The 16,173-nt window shown below is 37.7% G+C and overlaps 2 protein-coding genes across 5 annotated transcripts; one reads left to right on the plus strand and one right to left on the minus strand.

Annotated features, from left to right (window-relative positions):
- Positions 1-4,959: 4,959 nt before the first annotated feature.
- On the minus strand, positions 4,960-5,667 carry LOC140830262 (uncharacterized). The gene is made up of 2 exons (XM_073193545.1): positions 5,604-5,667; positions 4,960-5,522 (listed from the first exon to the last, which is right to left on the minus strand). Exons 1-2 carry the CDS (start codon positions 5,665-5,667, stop codon positions 4,960-4,962), a joined length of 627 nt encoding a protein of 208 aa, XP_073049646.1.
- A 5,848-nt stretch (positions 5,668-11,515) lies between these two features.
- On the plus strand, positions 11,516-15,931 carry LOC140831077 (uncharacterized). Of its 4 annotated transcripts, XR_012117778.1 has the most exons (4): positions 11,516-12,082; positions 12,809-14,066; positions 14,519-14,563; positions 14,680-15,931. XR_012117778.1 is itself a non-coding variant. In XM_073194843.1 (2 exons), the coding sequence occupies exons 1-2, from the start codon at positions 11,551-11,553 to the stop codon at positions 13,960-13,962; spliced, it is 1,686 nt and encodes a 561-aa protein (XP_073050944.1). In that variant the 5' UTR covers positions 11,516-11,550; the 3' UTR covers positions 13,963-14,484. The 4 variants fall into 4 exon arrangements, 1 of the variants encoding a protein (XP_073050944.1); XR_012117777.1 differs by having other exon boundaries at positions 14,519-15,931; XR_012117779.1 differs by lacking the exon at positions 14,519-14,563.
- Positions 15,932-16,173: the final 242 nt, after the last annotated feature.

Below are 16,173 nucleotides of genomic sequence, written 5' to 3' on the forward strand. Positions count from 1 at the left end.
CCCCGTGGGAATGGGGTGTCCAAGATAAACAAAACCGAGGACATGAGCGATAAGAACGCCCAGTACAAAAGCATGAGTATACAAGCCTATATGAAATGCACATGCTATGATATGATACCAGGGTAGTCAAGAAACAGGAGTAACAAAGGATCTCAAAATGCTCAGTCTAGAGGCGCCAAGTGGATAGTGCCGCGCGGTACTCCTCTGGGTCACTGCATCCACTACAAGAACAGACGTGGACCTAAAATGTCCCGGATCACCGAAGCCCTCCGGACCCGTCGGCCACTGTGTACTCTCGGTGTCCATGCGTCCACAAGACAAGACAGGGCTGAGCGGCCCCACAAGATATAGCTTATCTCGAAAGAGATACAGCTCAACAGTAAAGGCTATCTCGAAGGAGATACGGCTCAACATGAAATGCAACATGCATCATAAAACGTGACATAATAGCATGCATCATATGACATATATCAATGCATCACATAATCATGCAACACATATAAGGATGTATACTCGACCAGGATATCTCGGATAGTACTTTCGTACCTCTATCACAGCAAGCCTAGCCTTACGCAACACCGCTAATCAGGTCTAGAACAAGCCTACGCATCAAAAGCATACCCAATGAACAATACTACCATGCTCGACTAGCAAAACCAGTACTACCAAAGGTTTAGGGTTTACCTTCGTCCGTCGACAGCCCTTTGATGTCGATTGCCTCGTAACTCAGGCGTCGCTACGCTACCAATCCTGGCAGCTCTTGGCTATCGCTCGACCGACAACTAACCCTAGAAACCTTCCAAACTTCTCAAATATGAGACACAACTCAAGAATTTGCAATGCCAAATGAGGAAATCCGAGCACTATTTATAGGCTATGTTCGGATCCACCGAACCCACTTCGGAACGTCCGAACTCCTACGTGTCCATCGGCTCTTGACACCTCATGATCGGATCCACCGAACCTACACTTCGGATCATCCGAACTTGCATGTAAACTGACGTGTCGATCAACTCTTGACACCTCATGATCGGATCCACCAAACCCACTTCGGATCGTCCGAACTCTTCGGTGCTACCGAACCATCTTCGGTCCGTCCGATCATGACCACGGTCAAAATTACACATTAAACCTTCTTAATCACCATTAATCCGTTAATTACCCAATTTGGAATTCGGGCTACTACACTCTCATCCATCAACTGAGCCTTGGACTTACATATCATCATATCATGTCGATAGAAATACGATCGTCGGGCTCCCTCTGGGTCTTCTCCCGTAAACGGGCTCCTTCTAGGGTCTTTTCCCTCACAATATCTCCAATCATAACATCGTATCATCATATTAGTCACAATCAATTTACCTCTTTCAACTTTTCATATTTTCATCACTTATAAAATTCATGCATATATAAATCATTTTTTTAAAACCAAACATACAACATGTATTTTAGCATTGAAGTTTCATCATATAATTTCATAAACATTTAGAATAAATATTTTAACATAGTTTACAGCATTAAGGGCACTGCCAGGACGTCTAACATTTTGCAGCGTAAAATGACCGTTTTACCCCTAGAAGCATAACTTTTCGTATTTTTCCTTAGACCTCGAAATGACGTCCCAAATCATTCAAACTTAACATATAACCTTAAAAAACTCCCATAAATATTCCTTAGATGTAAACTTATGCCCCTCGACTAATTTCCCAAATCGTTTTTAAAGCTTAGATGTACATCCCGGTTTTGACACGTATTAACTCGAAACTTAACCGAACTTTCCCAAATTTGAACAAAAGATTAATAACACCTAATAAACCATATTCAACCCAAAATCAAGCCAATCAAAACCCATGAACCAGCCTAGAACAGCTACTGAACCTTTGCCATATTTTCGCAAAACCCTAGTTCCCATGGCCATGTTAGCTTCGGCCCTAGCCCTTAGCCCACAAGACCAGCCCCTGGACCACCTTACTAGGACCATGACCAAACCCCTAGCAAGCTACTGGACCGACCCTACCAAGCCTAGAAGCCCCAGCCAACGACCTGCAACCCCCAATCTCAAAACGGCCCCCTTTTCGTGTGATCACTCTAGCCATCGCCCCAACCATCGTGCAGACATCCTAGGGCAATCCTACAGCCATTTTTAGTCTCCTGGACGCGCTCTAAGCAGCAGCTGGTGGCCGCGCCCTCCTAGGAAGCCAAACCAAAACCCTAGGACTCTAGAACCTATATTTTCGTTCAGCCTTGATACCCTACTGTCCAGTCCCTTGAACATGCCTCTATGGACCCTTAAAAACATGTGGAAAAACTTCCCTTCAAGTTACCCTACCATGGAAGCCCTTTTGTGCATCATTAGGAGGAATTTTAAAAGCTGAAAACACTAGTTTTGTGCATGTATAGTCATAAAAATGAAAATAAAACTTGTGCATCATATTCCTCATGCAAACATAATAAAATATACATAATATGGTGTGAAATATTTTAAAGAACAGTTAAGGCGTGTCTTTGGGTATATTACGCTCGAAAACCATTTGGCTATGCGAAACGTCCCTTGCTGAATTTTCCTTCAAAAAGCCATGTGTTTCCCTTCAAATTTTCGTGTGTGGATGTGGTGTTTGATGAAGGAGTCCTAGTAAAATTCTAGAAGATAGGCATGTGATTATAGGAAGGATGGGTAGGGTTTGGGGCCTATTATTTTAATTAAAACTAATAGTGTAAGATTAGGCCCATTAACATGGTATAATAAGCCCAATAAGCCCATTAAGTAATATTTAAAATATTTTTTTAGGAAATTTTGTGAAAATAATAGTCGAGTTCTCAAAAAGTTAATATTTTAATCGAATATCGTTTAAAAATGCGACTCGGCGCGTAAAAACACCTCAAAACGCTTCATTTTCGAAAATTTCTTTTAAAATACACCACACATTAAACAATTAAAAATAATTAGTTAATAAAATATTTTCCTTCATATTTTATGAGTAATGACGCATGAGAAAGCCTGTGAGGGAAAAGGCTTTAGTGGGAACCCAAGATAGGACAAGGCCTCCGAGGGAGCCCAAGATCGGGATAGCTCATGATCGTTACAGAAAACACAACATATACAACTACACATGTTTATGCACAACGTCACGCTCTTTTGGATATACACATTAATACTTAGGCTAATTCATGTGTGGGGCTTGAAAAGATTAATCTGATCAAGACACGACTAAATTTGGGTGCCAAGTTTTTTATTTCAATGATTGCAAGTATTTAAGAAAAAGCTTGTTAAGGAATATGTCTGGTATTTGGAGAATGGATGTTTCAGACATATGACTAGAAATGTCAAACTACCTCTTGAAGTCATTTGTTGCAAAGGGCCAAGAGTCACCTTTGTACATAATTATAAAAGTTGGGTTGCAGGGAAGGATAAGATTATTAATGACAAACTAATCATTTACATCGTTAGATGAAAATCTATGTAATAACTTGATCAGTATTAGCCAATTATGTGAAAATATATATTCTATTGAATTTCACAAACATGTGCACTGTAAGATCTCCTAATGGTGGTATCATACTAACCAGACGAAGAAATAAAAACGCCTATAACATTATCTGGAATGATGATCGACTTGTTGCTTGAAGGCATAAATTCTTTACTTAAAATTTTCTTTTCTGCAAACAACGATGATGTTATCAATATCACTTTTCTTGTAACGAAAAGACCATCTAGTTGCAATAGCATATTATTAAGACAAATCTTGAATTTTGCAGCATCTTTAAATGTTTGGCTTTCAAGTCATGTACAATGACTCCAAATATCCAAGAATCAATAGAATTGGTTAAAGTACGAACTTCAAGCTTGTAGGGCTGAACGTTTGCCGCTTTACTAAAAGTTATAGCTGATGATAACTATGTAAATCAAATATTTTAAATTGTACAACAACTCAAACACCACGTTTTGACTGCTCTACCCAGCAGGAACAATTATTGTATCATACAATCTACCTCTCAATAATTGTATTCCTTGCAATCAATGAAAATCGAACCCGCAAAATTGGCCTTGATGCCAATTGTAGGACTAAGTGTTTGCCGCTTTATCTATATTTATAGCTTGTGATAATGATAACTTGAACATTTTAAACGGTATAATAATTCAAACATCACGTTTTGACTACTTTACCCAATAAAGATATTCATTACATTCAACAAAGCGTGTTGCCTCCGTTAGAACAAATTTCACCATCAGAATCAAAACTTACTATTTTAATACTAATCAATATAATACAAGAGCAACCAACTAAATATTATTTTAACAATAATTTAACTTACATTATAAATTATACCACATTTTAAATTTCAATAACCAAGAAAATAATGTAAATCTGACTCTGGAGAGAGTTAACCGTGTTTTATCTAAGGTTCTAAAAAGCGTGAAAGCGTCCCGTAGTGCGGATGTCGAGCTTCAAGCTTAAGCGAGATTATCACATGTTTAAGCGTGAAAAAACGTTTTTCTTTTTAATCTTTAGTGTAATTGTAATTATCTCAAACCAATAAATAGATAAAATAATAAATAAATATGATAAATTTAAGTCGGATGCATTAATTCTTATATTTAAAAAAGCATAAAAATCTCAAAATTACAATATTTATTTGTTTTTTGCAACTAGAACACATTAAAAAATGTTATGTATTTGTCAAATCATTATCAAGCATGCTTAATCATAATTAAAATTTAAAAATATACATCTAAATTTTAAACCTAATTTATAAATTTTTTTTAAAAAAGACATATATTCAAAATAAAATAACTTAAACATAAATAGATGCGATTAATTGTGCTTAAACATACTTAATTAAAGATATTAATTACGCTTAATTCGATCAAACTATAATTTAACCGTTTTTTCCGTTTTTCTCCGAAGCCTAGCGTTTTTATCGAGTTTCAAACTTTTTCTTTGGAAAAATTCTTGTAATTTATTGAATAAGAGTTAGATCCTTGATTACAAGATTAATCAGCCAAAAAGAAAAATCTCCACACTTCCAAACAAATGGGGAAGGGGAGGAACATGCAAAAAAAGCAATAGAATGTGCAACATGATTCGCAGTCCGACGAACATGCCTAAGAGAAGGGCTCCCTAGAAGAGACAGTAGACCACAAATTTCAGACGCCAGGGCCCTAGTGTAACTACGATTCTCTTCTACACCAATGACTGCTTGCACAGCGAGGAGAGAATCAGAGGTAATAAGATGAATCCTGATGTTATGATCCTTTGAAATGTTAACACCAACTAGAATAGCTAGTAGTTCAGCAAAAGTAATCGAGGAAGGCTTCTCAATCTTCTGACCAAAGACAAGAATCAGTTGTCCCTCATGGTTCCTGATAATCCCACCAAGAGCATATCTATGGGTACCTTCATTAAAAGCTGCATCAACATCTAGGCGTAGGGTATTCACCAGAGGAGCACTCCAGGATCTAGGAGAGCAAATTGGATCCTGCGATGAGGCAAGCCTTAGGGCTTGGCGTGCCGATTGAAAGTCTGCCAGACGGCTTTAGCTCCACTCCACATTGAAAGCAAGGGGATCCCCTTTCGGACTATGAGTAAGACGAAGCCTCTCACACCAAATAGCCCAAGATCGCATCACAAATATCTCGAACTCATCCTTGCTTAGCTTTTCCGACATCCAGAGTGATATGTTGTTGGGACCCGGACGCTAATCATCTTCTCAATCGTGATTGGGACTAATTAATCAATTAGAATAAACAGGGTCTAATTTTTTTTAAAAAAAATACGGAAGGTAATGTAATCAATCTATTATACAAACCAGTATAATAATACAAATCCTGTATAACATGCATCTAGTTCTAAACTAAGGTTAAATTACTACAATCAAGTAATAAAACCTATCTATAACCAAGTCCGGAATCATCACTCTAATCTCGATCTTTCTTCACCTCTGTGGCCCTGAACCTGTCCCACCTGTTGCCATGCACACATACAGACAAGACAACAGCCAGATAACTCCGGTGAGATATAAATATCCCAGTATAAACAATGTATTAATGCAATCATATAAAACATATATAAAAGCATAAACAATCATGAAAACATGTATTCAATCTGACTACATGAACAAATACGAATCTGTATTTAAGTCAATGACTTGTTATCTTAACTTGTCTTATTCTAACCTAGGGATCCCGAACTAATTTAGACTTTGGTATGCTGTATCGAATGTCTACAATAGACGTCGATCTACATCTAAGCTCATCGATACACCGTAAGTCTAGAGTCTTCGCGGTTCTGACAAAGACTCGGCGGTTCTACCCTAGCTAGGCTGATCTGCTCTAGACTCAAACTCTGTGTAAGGCCCGAGAAATTAATCCGGTTAATCTGAAAAGATTTGAAAATGATTATTATAATCATGGATGATAATTGATATGGTTATAAGCGGAACGGATCAGTTCGGGAGAGCCGGAAAAGAATTCACATTTTGTGTGAAGAGTAGGATTGGCGCACATGCGCGACATGTATCGGCGCACATGCGCGGAACATCCAGTGGCATCGGCGCACATGCGCGAGATAAGGCGCGCATATGCGCGACCCGTCCAGAATGATCGGCGCATATGCGCGACATAAATGGCGCACATGCGCGGGGTTGGCAGAATGATTGGCGCATATGCACGGAATAATTGGCGCATATGCGCGAGAAGACAAATGCTAGTTTTTATAACTGGCGCATATGCGCGACATTGTTCGTGCATATGCGCGAAACGTGCAGCACATGTTTAGTTGAGGAATTCGTACGCTTTTGATTTTAGAATTTAATTTACGAAAAATCCGTCCGTCAGATTTTGAATCCGAGTACGGTACTGTGTTCATATCAGCGCAGACTACAATTGGACGTAAGTTTTGTTACGTTTAGACATGATTTGAATTTATGATATTGTCAGAATTGAATATGATTCAGATATGGTGTTTCTGCTACCGTAGACATTATAGAATTGAAGTCAGATTAAGAACAGATTGTTTATGTAATTGTTATGATTTTTGAAAGATATTGACTGAGATTCTATATCAGAATTGTGTTAGTATTCAGAGTACGAATTGTAGTGACACAGATTATGAGTTCCAGTATTATATTTGTGATGTTCAGAATTGACGGGGTTATTCAGATTGTCTTGTTATGCCGTCGAAACATCAGTTGATTAGATTGATCAGATTCAGAAATGATTTCGATTATATCGTGATGTCGATGATATGAATTAGATTGTATCTCGTTCAGATATTGATCACATTATATACTGATTTGAGTATTGATCAGAACAGATTGTGTATTGAGTTATTCACTGATACAGTATATTCGATATTGTCATTTCAGATTTGATATGGACAGATTTGAATACAGGTCATCGTCTTCGTCAGACCGGGACGACAAAGGTATAATTCATGTGATATTTGGGAAGATATAACTCAAATCAGATCTTATTTGAGTTTCCCAACTAAATCACATACTAGACCTATTGTTTATCTTTTGATATGATTATGATTTGTTTATAGAATTGTATTCGAATCTTTTGAGATAATTATGCATTGTTTACAGATGGTTATGCATTGTATATGAGATAGGAAAGTTTGACAGAAACAGTCAGACTTCTAGACGTTCGGTGTATCGTTACATAGGAGCAGATATTGTCCTATTGTAGATTATTCGATACAGCTATGACCGAAGTCTAGGAATAAGACGTACAGTCACCCCGATTGGGAGGGTAGGTGACAGCCAATGACGTCTTATTCACCCCGGGATCCCTAGAGTTATAGTTGAGTCGAGTCTAGACATGATTTGACTAGAACTGCATGCGTTTATGGATATGGTTTCATAGACTATGAAACCCATTGTTATTGCTTTCAGTTATGATAGCATGTTTTATGATTTGATTTGAATTGCATGTTTATCTGATTTAAATTGCATGCTTATTTTGAGTAGATTTCATAGATTATGAAATCTATTGCTTTGAATATGTTCATGATAGCATGTTTTATGATTTAGATTGTTTATATGCATGCTTACCATGTTTTATACTGGGATTTATTCTCACCGGAGTTATGCGGCTGTTGTCTTGTTTTGTATGTGTGCATGACAATAGGTGGGACATGATCGGGGTCGAGAAGATGACGAGAGAAGACGAGTTTAGCGTGGTGATTCCGGACTTATTGTAGAGTAGGTTTTATTACTTGATTATAGTAGTTGAACCTTAGTTGAACTAGATAAAGGTTGTACAAGATTTGTATTATTATACAGATTTGTATAATAGCATGATTCCATTACCTTCCGCATTTTATTTTAAAAAGAAAAATTTTTAGACCATGTTTATCTTAATTGATAATTAAATCCCAAAGATGATTAAGAAGAAAGATCAGCGTCCGGGTCCCCACACTCTGGCTCTGCTATAATTCAATAGACTAAACATATCAATCTGATAATCTGCAATTATCAATGCAATAAAATAAAGTATGTGATTTAGGGAAACTCAAGTCAAATCTAACTCGAGTTGTGCAATCCCGAATCAACATTTATTTATATCTTTCTTGCTGTCAATCTGATACAATCAAAGTCTTGATTCAAAGTCTGTCACTGTTCAATCTGGCAATGACAATATCAATGTATTGTATCAATATTCTAATCAAATCACAACATCTCTGTTTCATCAAATTCTGACGATACAACAGTACAATCTTGCGATACTGGTAATACCATATCAGTCTATACAAGTTCTATTAACTTATAATCAACCACCGTACAAATATGACATCAATTCTAGTCAATCTCATTCTGAAAATCATAACAATTCCATATTCAATCCGTTTCTTCATCTGACTTTGATTCTGTGATGTCTACTATGTCAAGAACACTATATATGAATCGTATCTGATTCTGGACATAGCATAATTTCAAATCTTAGCAAAACGTAACAAAACTTACGTCCAGTTGAAGCCTGCGTCATTAGGAACACAGTACTGCGGTCGGCGCTCGAGCGCGGCAGTCTCTGTCCAAGCATTTTCGAATTGCACCTTAGCGCTTGGGCGGTCAAAAACTACCGCCCGGGCGCCACATCCTCTGCCCGAACATTTTCTTGTTGAACATTGGCGCTCGGGCGGTCACTTTCTACCGCTCGGGCGCCAATCGTTCTGCCTAAGATTTGCACAATTCATATGCTTTGTTCAATCTGGTCTCGGAATGGCCCAGCTATTATCATCTCAGTTTAAAATCAATAATCTCAGATTAATATAATCAAAATCTCCGATTAACAGAATCAAGATCTTGACCCTTACATATGTCACGGGCATCCAAGTAGTGAGTTTGTTTTAAGATCTGCCAGAAACCGGTACCTTTCCAGCAGTGTTTAATGGCCAAACAGGAGAAAAGAGCATGGACAGTCAAGTCACAAGAGGCATGGCATAAGGGACACGATCCAATATGTAATGCCCGGTTACTCGTACAAATGATAATAATGCGTTTATGTCGTTTATTTTGTAGTTAATTACCTTATTAGATTTCACGTGATGATTGAAGTATCAATATTGAGATTGAACATGACTTTTATATTGTTTATGGTGCATTGAGAATGAATAAATGTCAAAAGAGTGATGGTAAGATGTGTACATAGAAATAGTGTTATGAAGTTGGTAGGAAATGAGATGTAGATATGGTAGTTTTTACGGGTTTTAGCATAATGATTTGAATATTGATCCAAATTGGGTGAGGCCATAACCATTAGAAAGCTAAGACATAATGCTACAACTTTCACGTTTTGGGTTTTGTTCAAATCATTAGGGAAGACAAGCCAAAAACGCCCCGAAGTGAGTTGTGTGTATCGTCACTCCTACACTGACACATGTTGGGAGCATGGGCATAACTTTTTACTCAGACCTCCAAATGACCTGAAATTTGGGGAGATTCAAGAAAACACATAGGGCTACAACTTTCATGTTGACCACTTTCGCTAATTCGGAAGTTAAAAATGAGTTTTGGGGCAGAATGTAGCGCGCATATGCGCCAGAATTCGCGCATGTGCGCTGGGAGGGCAGTAAGGGTCGCGCATATGCGCCCAGAATGTCGCGCATATGCGCCGGCAGTCTGTACAAGGATAAGTATCGAATTTCTCAGCCATTCCAACCATTCCTTCTCCACTTTACCAGCAAGAACTCGAGGGAAAACAAGATTTCTTTCTCCCAAAAGCTTCCTTCTTCATTCCTTTCATCATTTTGAGGTTAAAACTTAGTTGTCCATTCCAAGAGCTTCCTAAGGGTGTAAGTTTTCTTCTCCTTTAGTTGTTCTACATGTATAGAGGTAAATTTCACCTTGTATAGAAATAGTAACTGAACTATTGGTTTATTGACAGCATAGGACTGATAAACATCGTCCCAAACAAGTATTCGTACACTTGGACTGTAAGTTGGCATGTTCTTGAAGTAATACATGAGTAATATTATGAATTTCAAATGCATCTCATTGTCTATTGATATATGTACTTTGTTAGTATGTTTATTGATAAAAACATAGCACCATATTCCATTGTTATGTATTAAATATGTAAGGAACTCATGAATATTGATGATGGGTGCTATGTCATGAACAAGAACATGAACATGAAAAGAAAATGATTGATTTACATGATATAGAGCTTGTTGACATCATGGGTGGTTTTAAGTCCACCAAAGCTATTGGCCTATATATGTTCATGGGGCGTGGGGATGCCAAAGGTTGCTCCCTGACGTCCAACACCGTAGTAGCTATATAATAAAGCAAGCACGGTAGTACAGGTCAACTAATGAGGCTCAAGTACAAAAATGAACATTGAATATATGCTACGGTATGACATGTTTTTAAGATTCATTGTTGATCACGACTTGATATGTATGTTCCTTCTATGCATATTGATACGTACAAGTGCCAACTTATTGAGTTTATAAACTCACGTAGCTCATGTATTACAGGATCAGGTACTGAAGATGCGTAGGATGCCGGTTCGCCAATGGATGCTAGTGACGTGCCTCACCTCGACAAGAACCGGGCTTCTTATTGTATAGCTTCCGCATATGTATTATAATGAATTGAATGTCAGGGTTTGAAACAAGTTTTACAATGTTTATGTCTAGGGGTATGATGGTACAGAATATGTTTGTGTGTAAGAATACGATTATATATATATGGGTTGATGTTGTTGCTTGAGTTGAGTTGTGTCTATGTATATGTAAATGTTGTTGCTTAGTTTGGGCTTATACAAAATATAGGGACATCATGCCAAAATTTTTACAAACCGTCAAAGTGATGCCCCTTGTTGATTTGATTCATAATATAGTTATATCATTCAAATTCTATTTTGATTATGGTAATTATGCTAAGTATAGAGTAAGGGTGTGACACAATAACTGAGACATGGTGAGCCCGCAAACTTAAGTACACTTAAACCAGCATTTTAGAACATTAGTTTTATCGATAATAATAATAATGTTTAAATATAAAATGGTGCCACCTGAGATTGCCATTTGAAGAACGCACCTCATGAACCGTCTTCCTCCCTCTTACCGCCGCCGCTCAATCCTCGATAAAGGCAACGCCCTCCATCGGAGATTCGAATCCGACCAACTCACCTTCTCAATCCCCATCCGCCCCCTTCCTCCTCCCTCAAACCCATCCCACCCTCCACTGACACCACAATATCATCAAAACCCAAGCTCCTCAGACTTCGCCCGCATCTCCAGTTTGCTTTCAAATCCATCTATCCACCCTGGTCCTGCCCTGGAAGAGGCCTTAACTGCATCCCGAATCAATTGGCGCCCGAATCTTTTGCTGGATATTTTCAACCATTTTGATTCCTCTCCCAAGCCCCTGTTCACCCTCTTTCAATGGGCCAAAAAGCAACCCGATTATCAGTTCTCTAATCCTGTTTTCAATGCCATGATTAATTCCCTTGGTAAGGGACGAGAATTCGATTCAGCTTGGCGCTTGATTCTTGATCAGGTAGACGGGGATGCGAGAGAAAGGCCGGATTTTGACACCTTTGCTATCATGATCAGGAGACATGCGCGTTCAGGTATATATCTCTTGTTATTCGAAATGTATTCACTACATATGCCTTTTTGCCTTGAGTTTGACATGTAATTCTCTGTTATCTCGAGTCTGAATTTATTTTCAGTAGCAAGCCGTTTTGTGTAATTTTTCTTTAGATGCTGTGATACGTGAGAGTGTGAGAGAAGTATCTTGTTTTATTAAGCAAACTATTTTTATATGTTTTTGGCGTAGGATTAATTGGCTATACGAAAGTTGATTTTACTTGAATTTATCACTTAGGGTGCATTTGGATAAGTTTCACATGATTATTTCAGATATATGATTTCAAGTCCCTTGATTTGGATGGATTAAACTCGCTGTATATATCAATTTAAGAATTTCTAGTGTTGGTGTCATTTGAGATCTACATTTCAAATTATTTATCAAATCAAATCGATCAGTCCAAACACAACCTTAAGGGTATCGGATTGTTGTGCTAAAGATGTGTGTTGTATTGTGTTTTAATTGGGTCTGTTGTGAACGTTTTAATGTAGGATAATTCTTATTATATTGAATATCATCACGACATGGAGTTTGCATTAGAAAGCTGGCTACTTGTTAAATTGATTTCACAAAAATGTGTCAGTTTTCGCATCCGCAAAATACTGAGAATCTGCAAAGAAATATTCTAATTTTTCTTGTAAATTAGGTATGTCGTTTTGTCTGTATAGAACTATGAATCCCTTGTTAATATCTGATGGGTATACAGGTAATCCCTTTGGTGCAATTCGAGCTTTCAAATACGCATCAACTTTGGGTATCTCCTGTCAGTTGAACTCTGAAAATAATTTGTTGGAGATTCTACTAGATTCTTTGTGCAAAGAGGGACAAGTTAGGGTGGCCTCAGAGTATATTGATAAGTACAAGGTGGAAAATCCAAGCTGGTCACCATCTATTAGAGTTTATAATATGTTATTAAATGGGTGGTTTCGATTACGAAAGCTTAAACATGCTGAGCGGCTGTGGGAGCATATGAAAAAAGAGAATATCAAACCAACTGTAGTAAGTTATGGGACCTTGATTGAAGGATTATGCAGAATGCGCCGACCTGACATGGCATTGAATTTAATTGATGAAATGAAAATGGAAGGTGTTGAACCAAATGCGATTGTATATAATCCGATAATTGATGCCTTAGGAGAAGAAGGCAGGTTTGAAGAGGCACTGAGTATGCTAGAAAGGTTTTCAATTTTGGAATCAGGTCCCACAATTTCAACCTATAATTCGCTAGTGAAGGGTTTCTGTAAGGCTGGGGATCTGGTAGCAGCATGCAGGATACTTCAAACGATGTTAAATAAGAAATGTGTGCCGACTTTGACGACTTATAACTATTTTTTTAGGTACTTCTCAAAATGCAGGAAACTAAAAGATGGTTTAACTCTTTATACCAAAATGATTGGGCTTGGATACGAGCCAGATCGCCTCACGTATCACCTACTGGTGAAAATGCTGTGTAAGGAGCAGGAACTGGACCTAGCAATGCAGATTATTACAGATATGAGATCAAAGGGTTGTGACTTGGACTTGTCTGCTAGTACTATGCTGATCCACTTGCTGTGCAAATTGCGTTGTTTTGATGATGCTATTGCCGAGTTTGAGGACATGATTCGCCGAGGCATCATTCCTCAGTATCTCACATATCAAAGAATGAGCAATGAACTAAAGAGACGGGGAATGCCTGACAAGGCACAGAAACTCCATGATCTGATGTCATCAGTACCTCACTCGACAAAGTTACCTGATACACGTACTAGACAAAGGGTTTCTTCTCGTGAAAGAAAAACATGTATATTGCAGAAGGCCGAGGCAATGGCTGGGATCCTGAAGACGAGCAAAGATCGTAGAAAGCTTGGAAAGCGTTGACAATGTCGTCATCAATGTGGATAGAACTTTAGGTTGCATTTGGATGGATGAATTCGAAGATAGGGATTTCAAATCCATAATATCAAATCCATTAGTTTGTTTAGGTAAATTTACTTGACAATGAATTTCGAATTCAAAATAGTTATTTTTTGGGTCAATTTGGTGGATTTCAAATTGTTCCCAACACGTAGTCCAAATACTTCTTCAATCCAACGGCAACTTAAAGTCAAATGAGGGGGAGATTGTTACGTTTCATCTATAAATTTTTTGAAATTTTGCTTCGTTTTTTTTAGAAGTTTGTCATTTTGTTGAATGCTGTTGTGTGAAATTATCTGATGTATACTGTTACTTTCTTTTCAAGTGATATTATGGTTTAAAATAAAGAGTTCTCAGGCTGATTTGATATTGGAAATTAGTGATGCCTAAGTGTCATTTATCAATCACGATAATTTTGTAATAAATAGTCTGGAGAGTTGGTGATAAACTAATCAGTTTTCTTTTTGTTATGCTGTTATAATTAAATTTAGATGCTGAAGTCATATTAATTTACTTTCAGGTGAATCCGCACACGCATCAGCTGAAACTTTGTGCCAAAGTTTTGGTGCATCTTTGTGCAGCATGATTATTAATTCTTTCCGTTGCCAAAACAATTGATTTACAATTGATAAACTAATCAATTCTTTCTGTTTTCTCTCATTTATGTGAATCATTATACAGATTATTACAGGTATGAGATTAAGGGGTTGTGACTTGGACTTGTCTGCTAGCACCATGCTGATCCACTTGCTGTGCACATTGTGTCGTTTTGATGATGATGTTGCCGAGTTTGAGGACATGATTCGCGAGGCATCATTCCTCAGTATCTCACATATCAAAGAATGAGCAATGAACTAAAGAGACGGGGAATCCCTGATAAGGCACAGAAACTCCATGATCTGATTTCATCAGTACCTCACTCGACAAAGTTACCTGATACACGTACTAGACAAAGGGTTTCTTCTCGTGAAAGAAGAACATGTATATTACAGAAGGCCGAGGCAATGGCTGGAATCCTGAAGACAAGCAAAGGTCCTAGAAAGCTTGGAAAGCGTTGACAATGCCATCATCATCAATGTGGATGGAACTTTAGGTTGCATTTGGATGGATGAATTTGAAGATAGAGATTTCAAATTTATAATAACAAATCCATTACTTTGTTTAGGTAAATTCACTTAACAATGAATTTCAAATTCAAATTAGTTATTTTTTGGATCATTTTCGTGGATTTCAAATTTTTCCCAACACGTGGTCCAAATACTTCTTCAAATCCAACCTCAACTTCAAATCCAACCTCAACATAAGGTCAAATGAGGGGGAGATTGTTACGTTTCATCTATAAAATTTTTGAAATTTTGGATCATTTTTTTTTAAATAAGTTTCTTCATCCAAAATGCATCAGACCGTCTCTCACCTCAAATTCTCATTTTCATCTCTGACAATCAATTCATGACGGTCGATGGATGAGGTCGAAGGGAAAGATAACCTGACAGAAGTTTAGTTCTTGAAACTAAATGTCTAGTAGGTTAACAAAGTGCTACGGGGGATCAAAGATGCCTGCAGATACCCACAATATTACAGAACTCGGGGTTGAAGGATTCTGGTTAACTTATTTGTATCAACTGATAGATGGATTGAAAATGATTCGAACCCAACATAAAATTGCCCGCTATGCTAGTGTGGATGTCATTTGCTGGCATATTTGTCGGCGGTGTTCGACCCGCTCGCTGGAGACTATTTGCTCGATGGGACGACCCTGGAGCAATTCTGACTCAATGCTACTGCGAATCGAGTGGAAAATTCTACCCGTGCGAGCCATGGTTTATATGAGTATTGTGTTTCATCTTATTTTGTGGGTTTCAGCATTTTGGCAGGGCAAAATTGAATTGTATATCGAATTATTGTTGACCCCATATTGTTAATCGTCACCTGTTGTCGAATGAATGGAGACGCTATTGTCTCTGATCTTCTTCGTAACATAAGATAATGAAGTTTATAAGGAAGTGTATCGTATATTCTAAACAGGTTCTCAATCGAATCAATCACCTAAAATAAGGATAAAGATCGTTTGAGCTCGATACTAACATCTGTGGTGTAAACATCATATTTCATTAGTAAGGACATGAGGAAGTCCATTCATACATATGAGTGATCATATGATGATGCACTTAACAA

The sequence above is a fragment of the Primulina eburnea genome, chromosome 4 (assembly GCF_022965805.1).
Source record: "Primulina eburnea isolate SZY01 chromosome 4, ASM2296580v1, whole genome shotgun sequence".
NCBI lineage: Eukaryota > Viridiplantae > Streptophyta > Magnoliopsida > Lamiales > Gesneriaceae > Primulina > Primulina eburnea.

What these genes read in the sequence shown, in the direction of transcription:
- LOC140831077 (XM_073194843.1), top strand. Translation starts at nt 11,551, where the DNA reads ATGAACCGTCTTCCTCCCTCTTACCGCCGCCGCTCAATCCTCGATAAA. An exon ending in CAGGAGACATGCGCGTTCAG is followed by an intron (nt 12,083 to 12,808) that starts GTATATATCTCT and finishes ATGGGTATACAG; the next exon opens with GTAATCCCTTTGGTGCAATT.
- LOC140830262 (XM_073193545.1), bottom strand. Translation starts at nt 5,667, where the DNA reads ATGTCGGAAAAGCTAAGCAAGGATGAGTTCGAGATATTTGTGATGCGA. An exon ending in GCGATCTTGGGCTATTTGGT is followed by an intron (nt 5,523 to 5,603) that starts GTGAGAGGCTTC and finishes GCCGTCTGGCAG; the next exon opens with ACTTTCAATCGGCACGCCAA.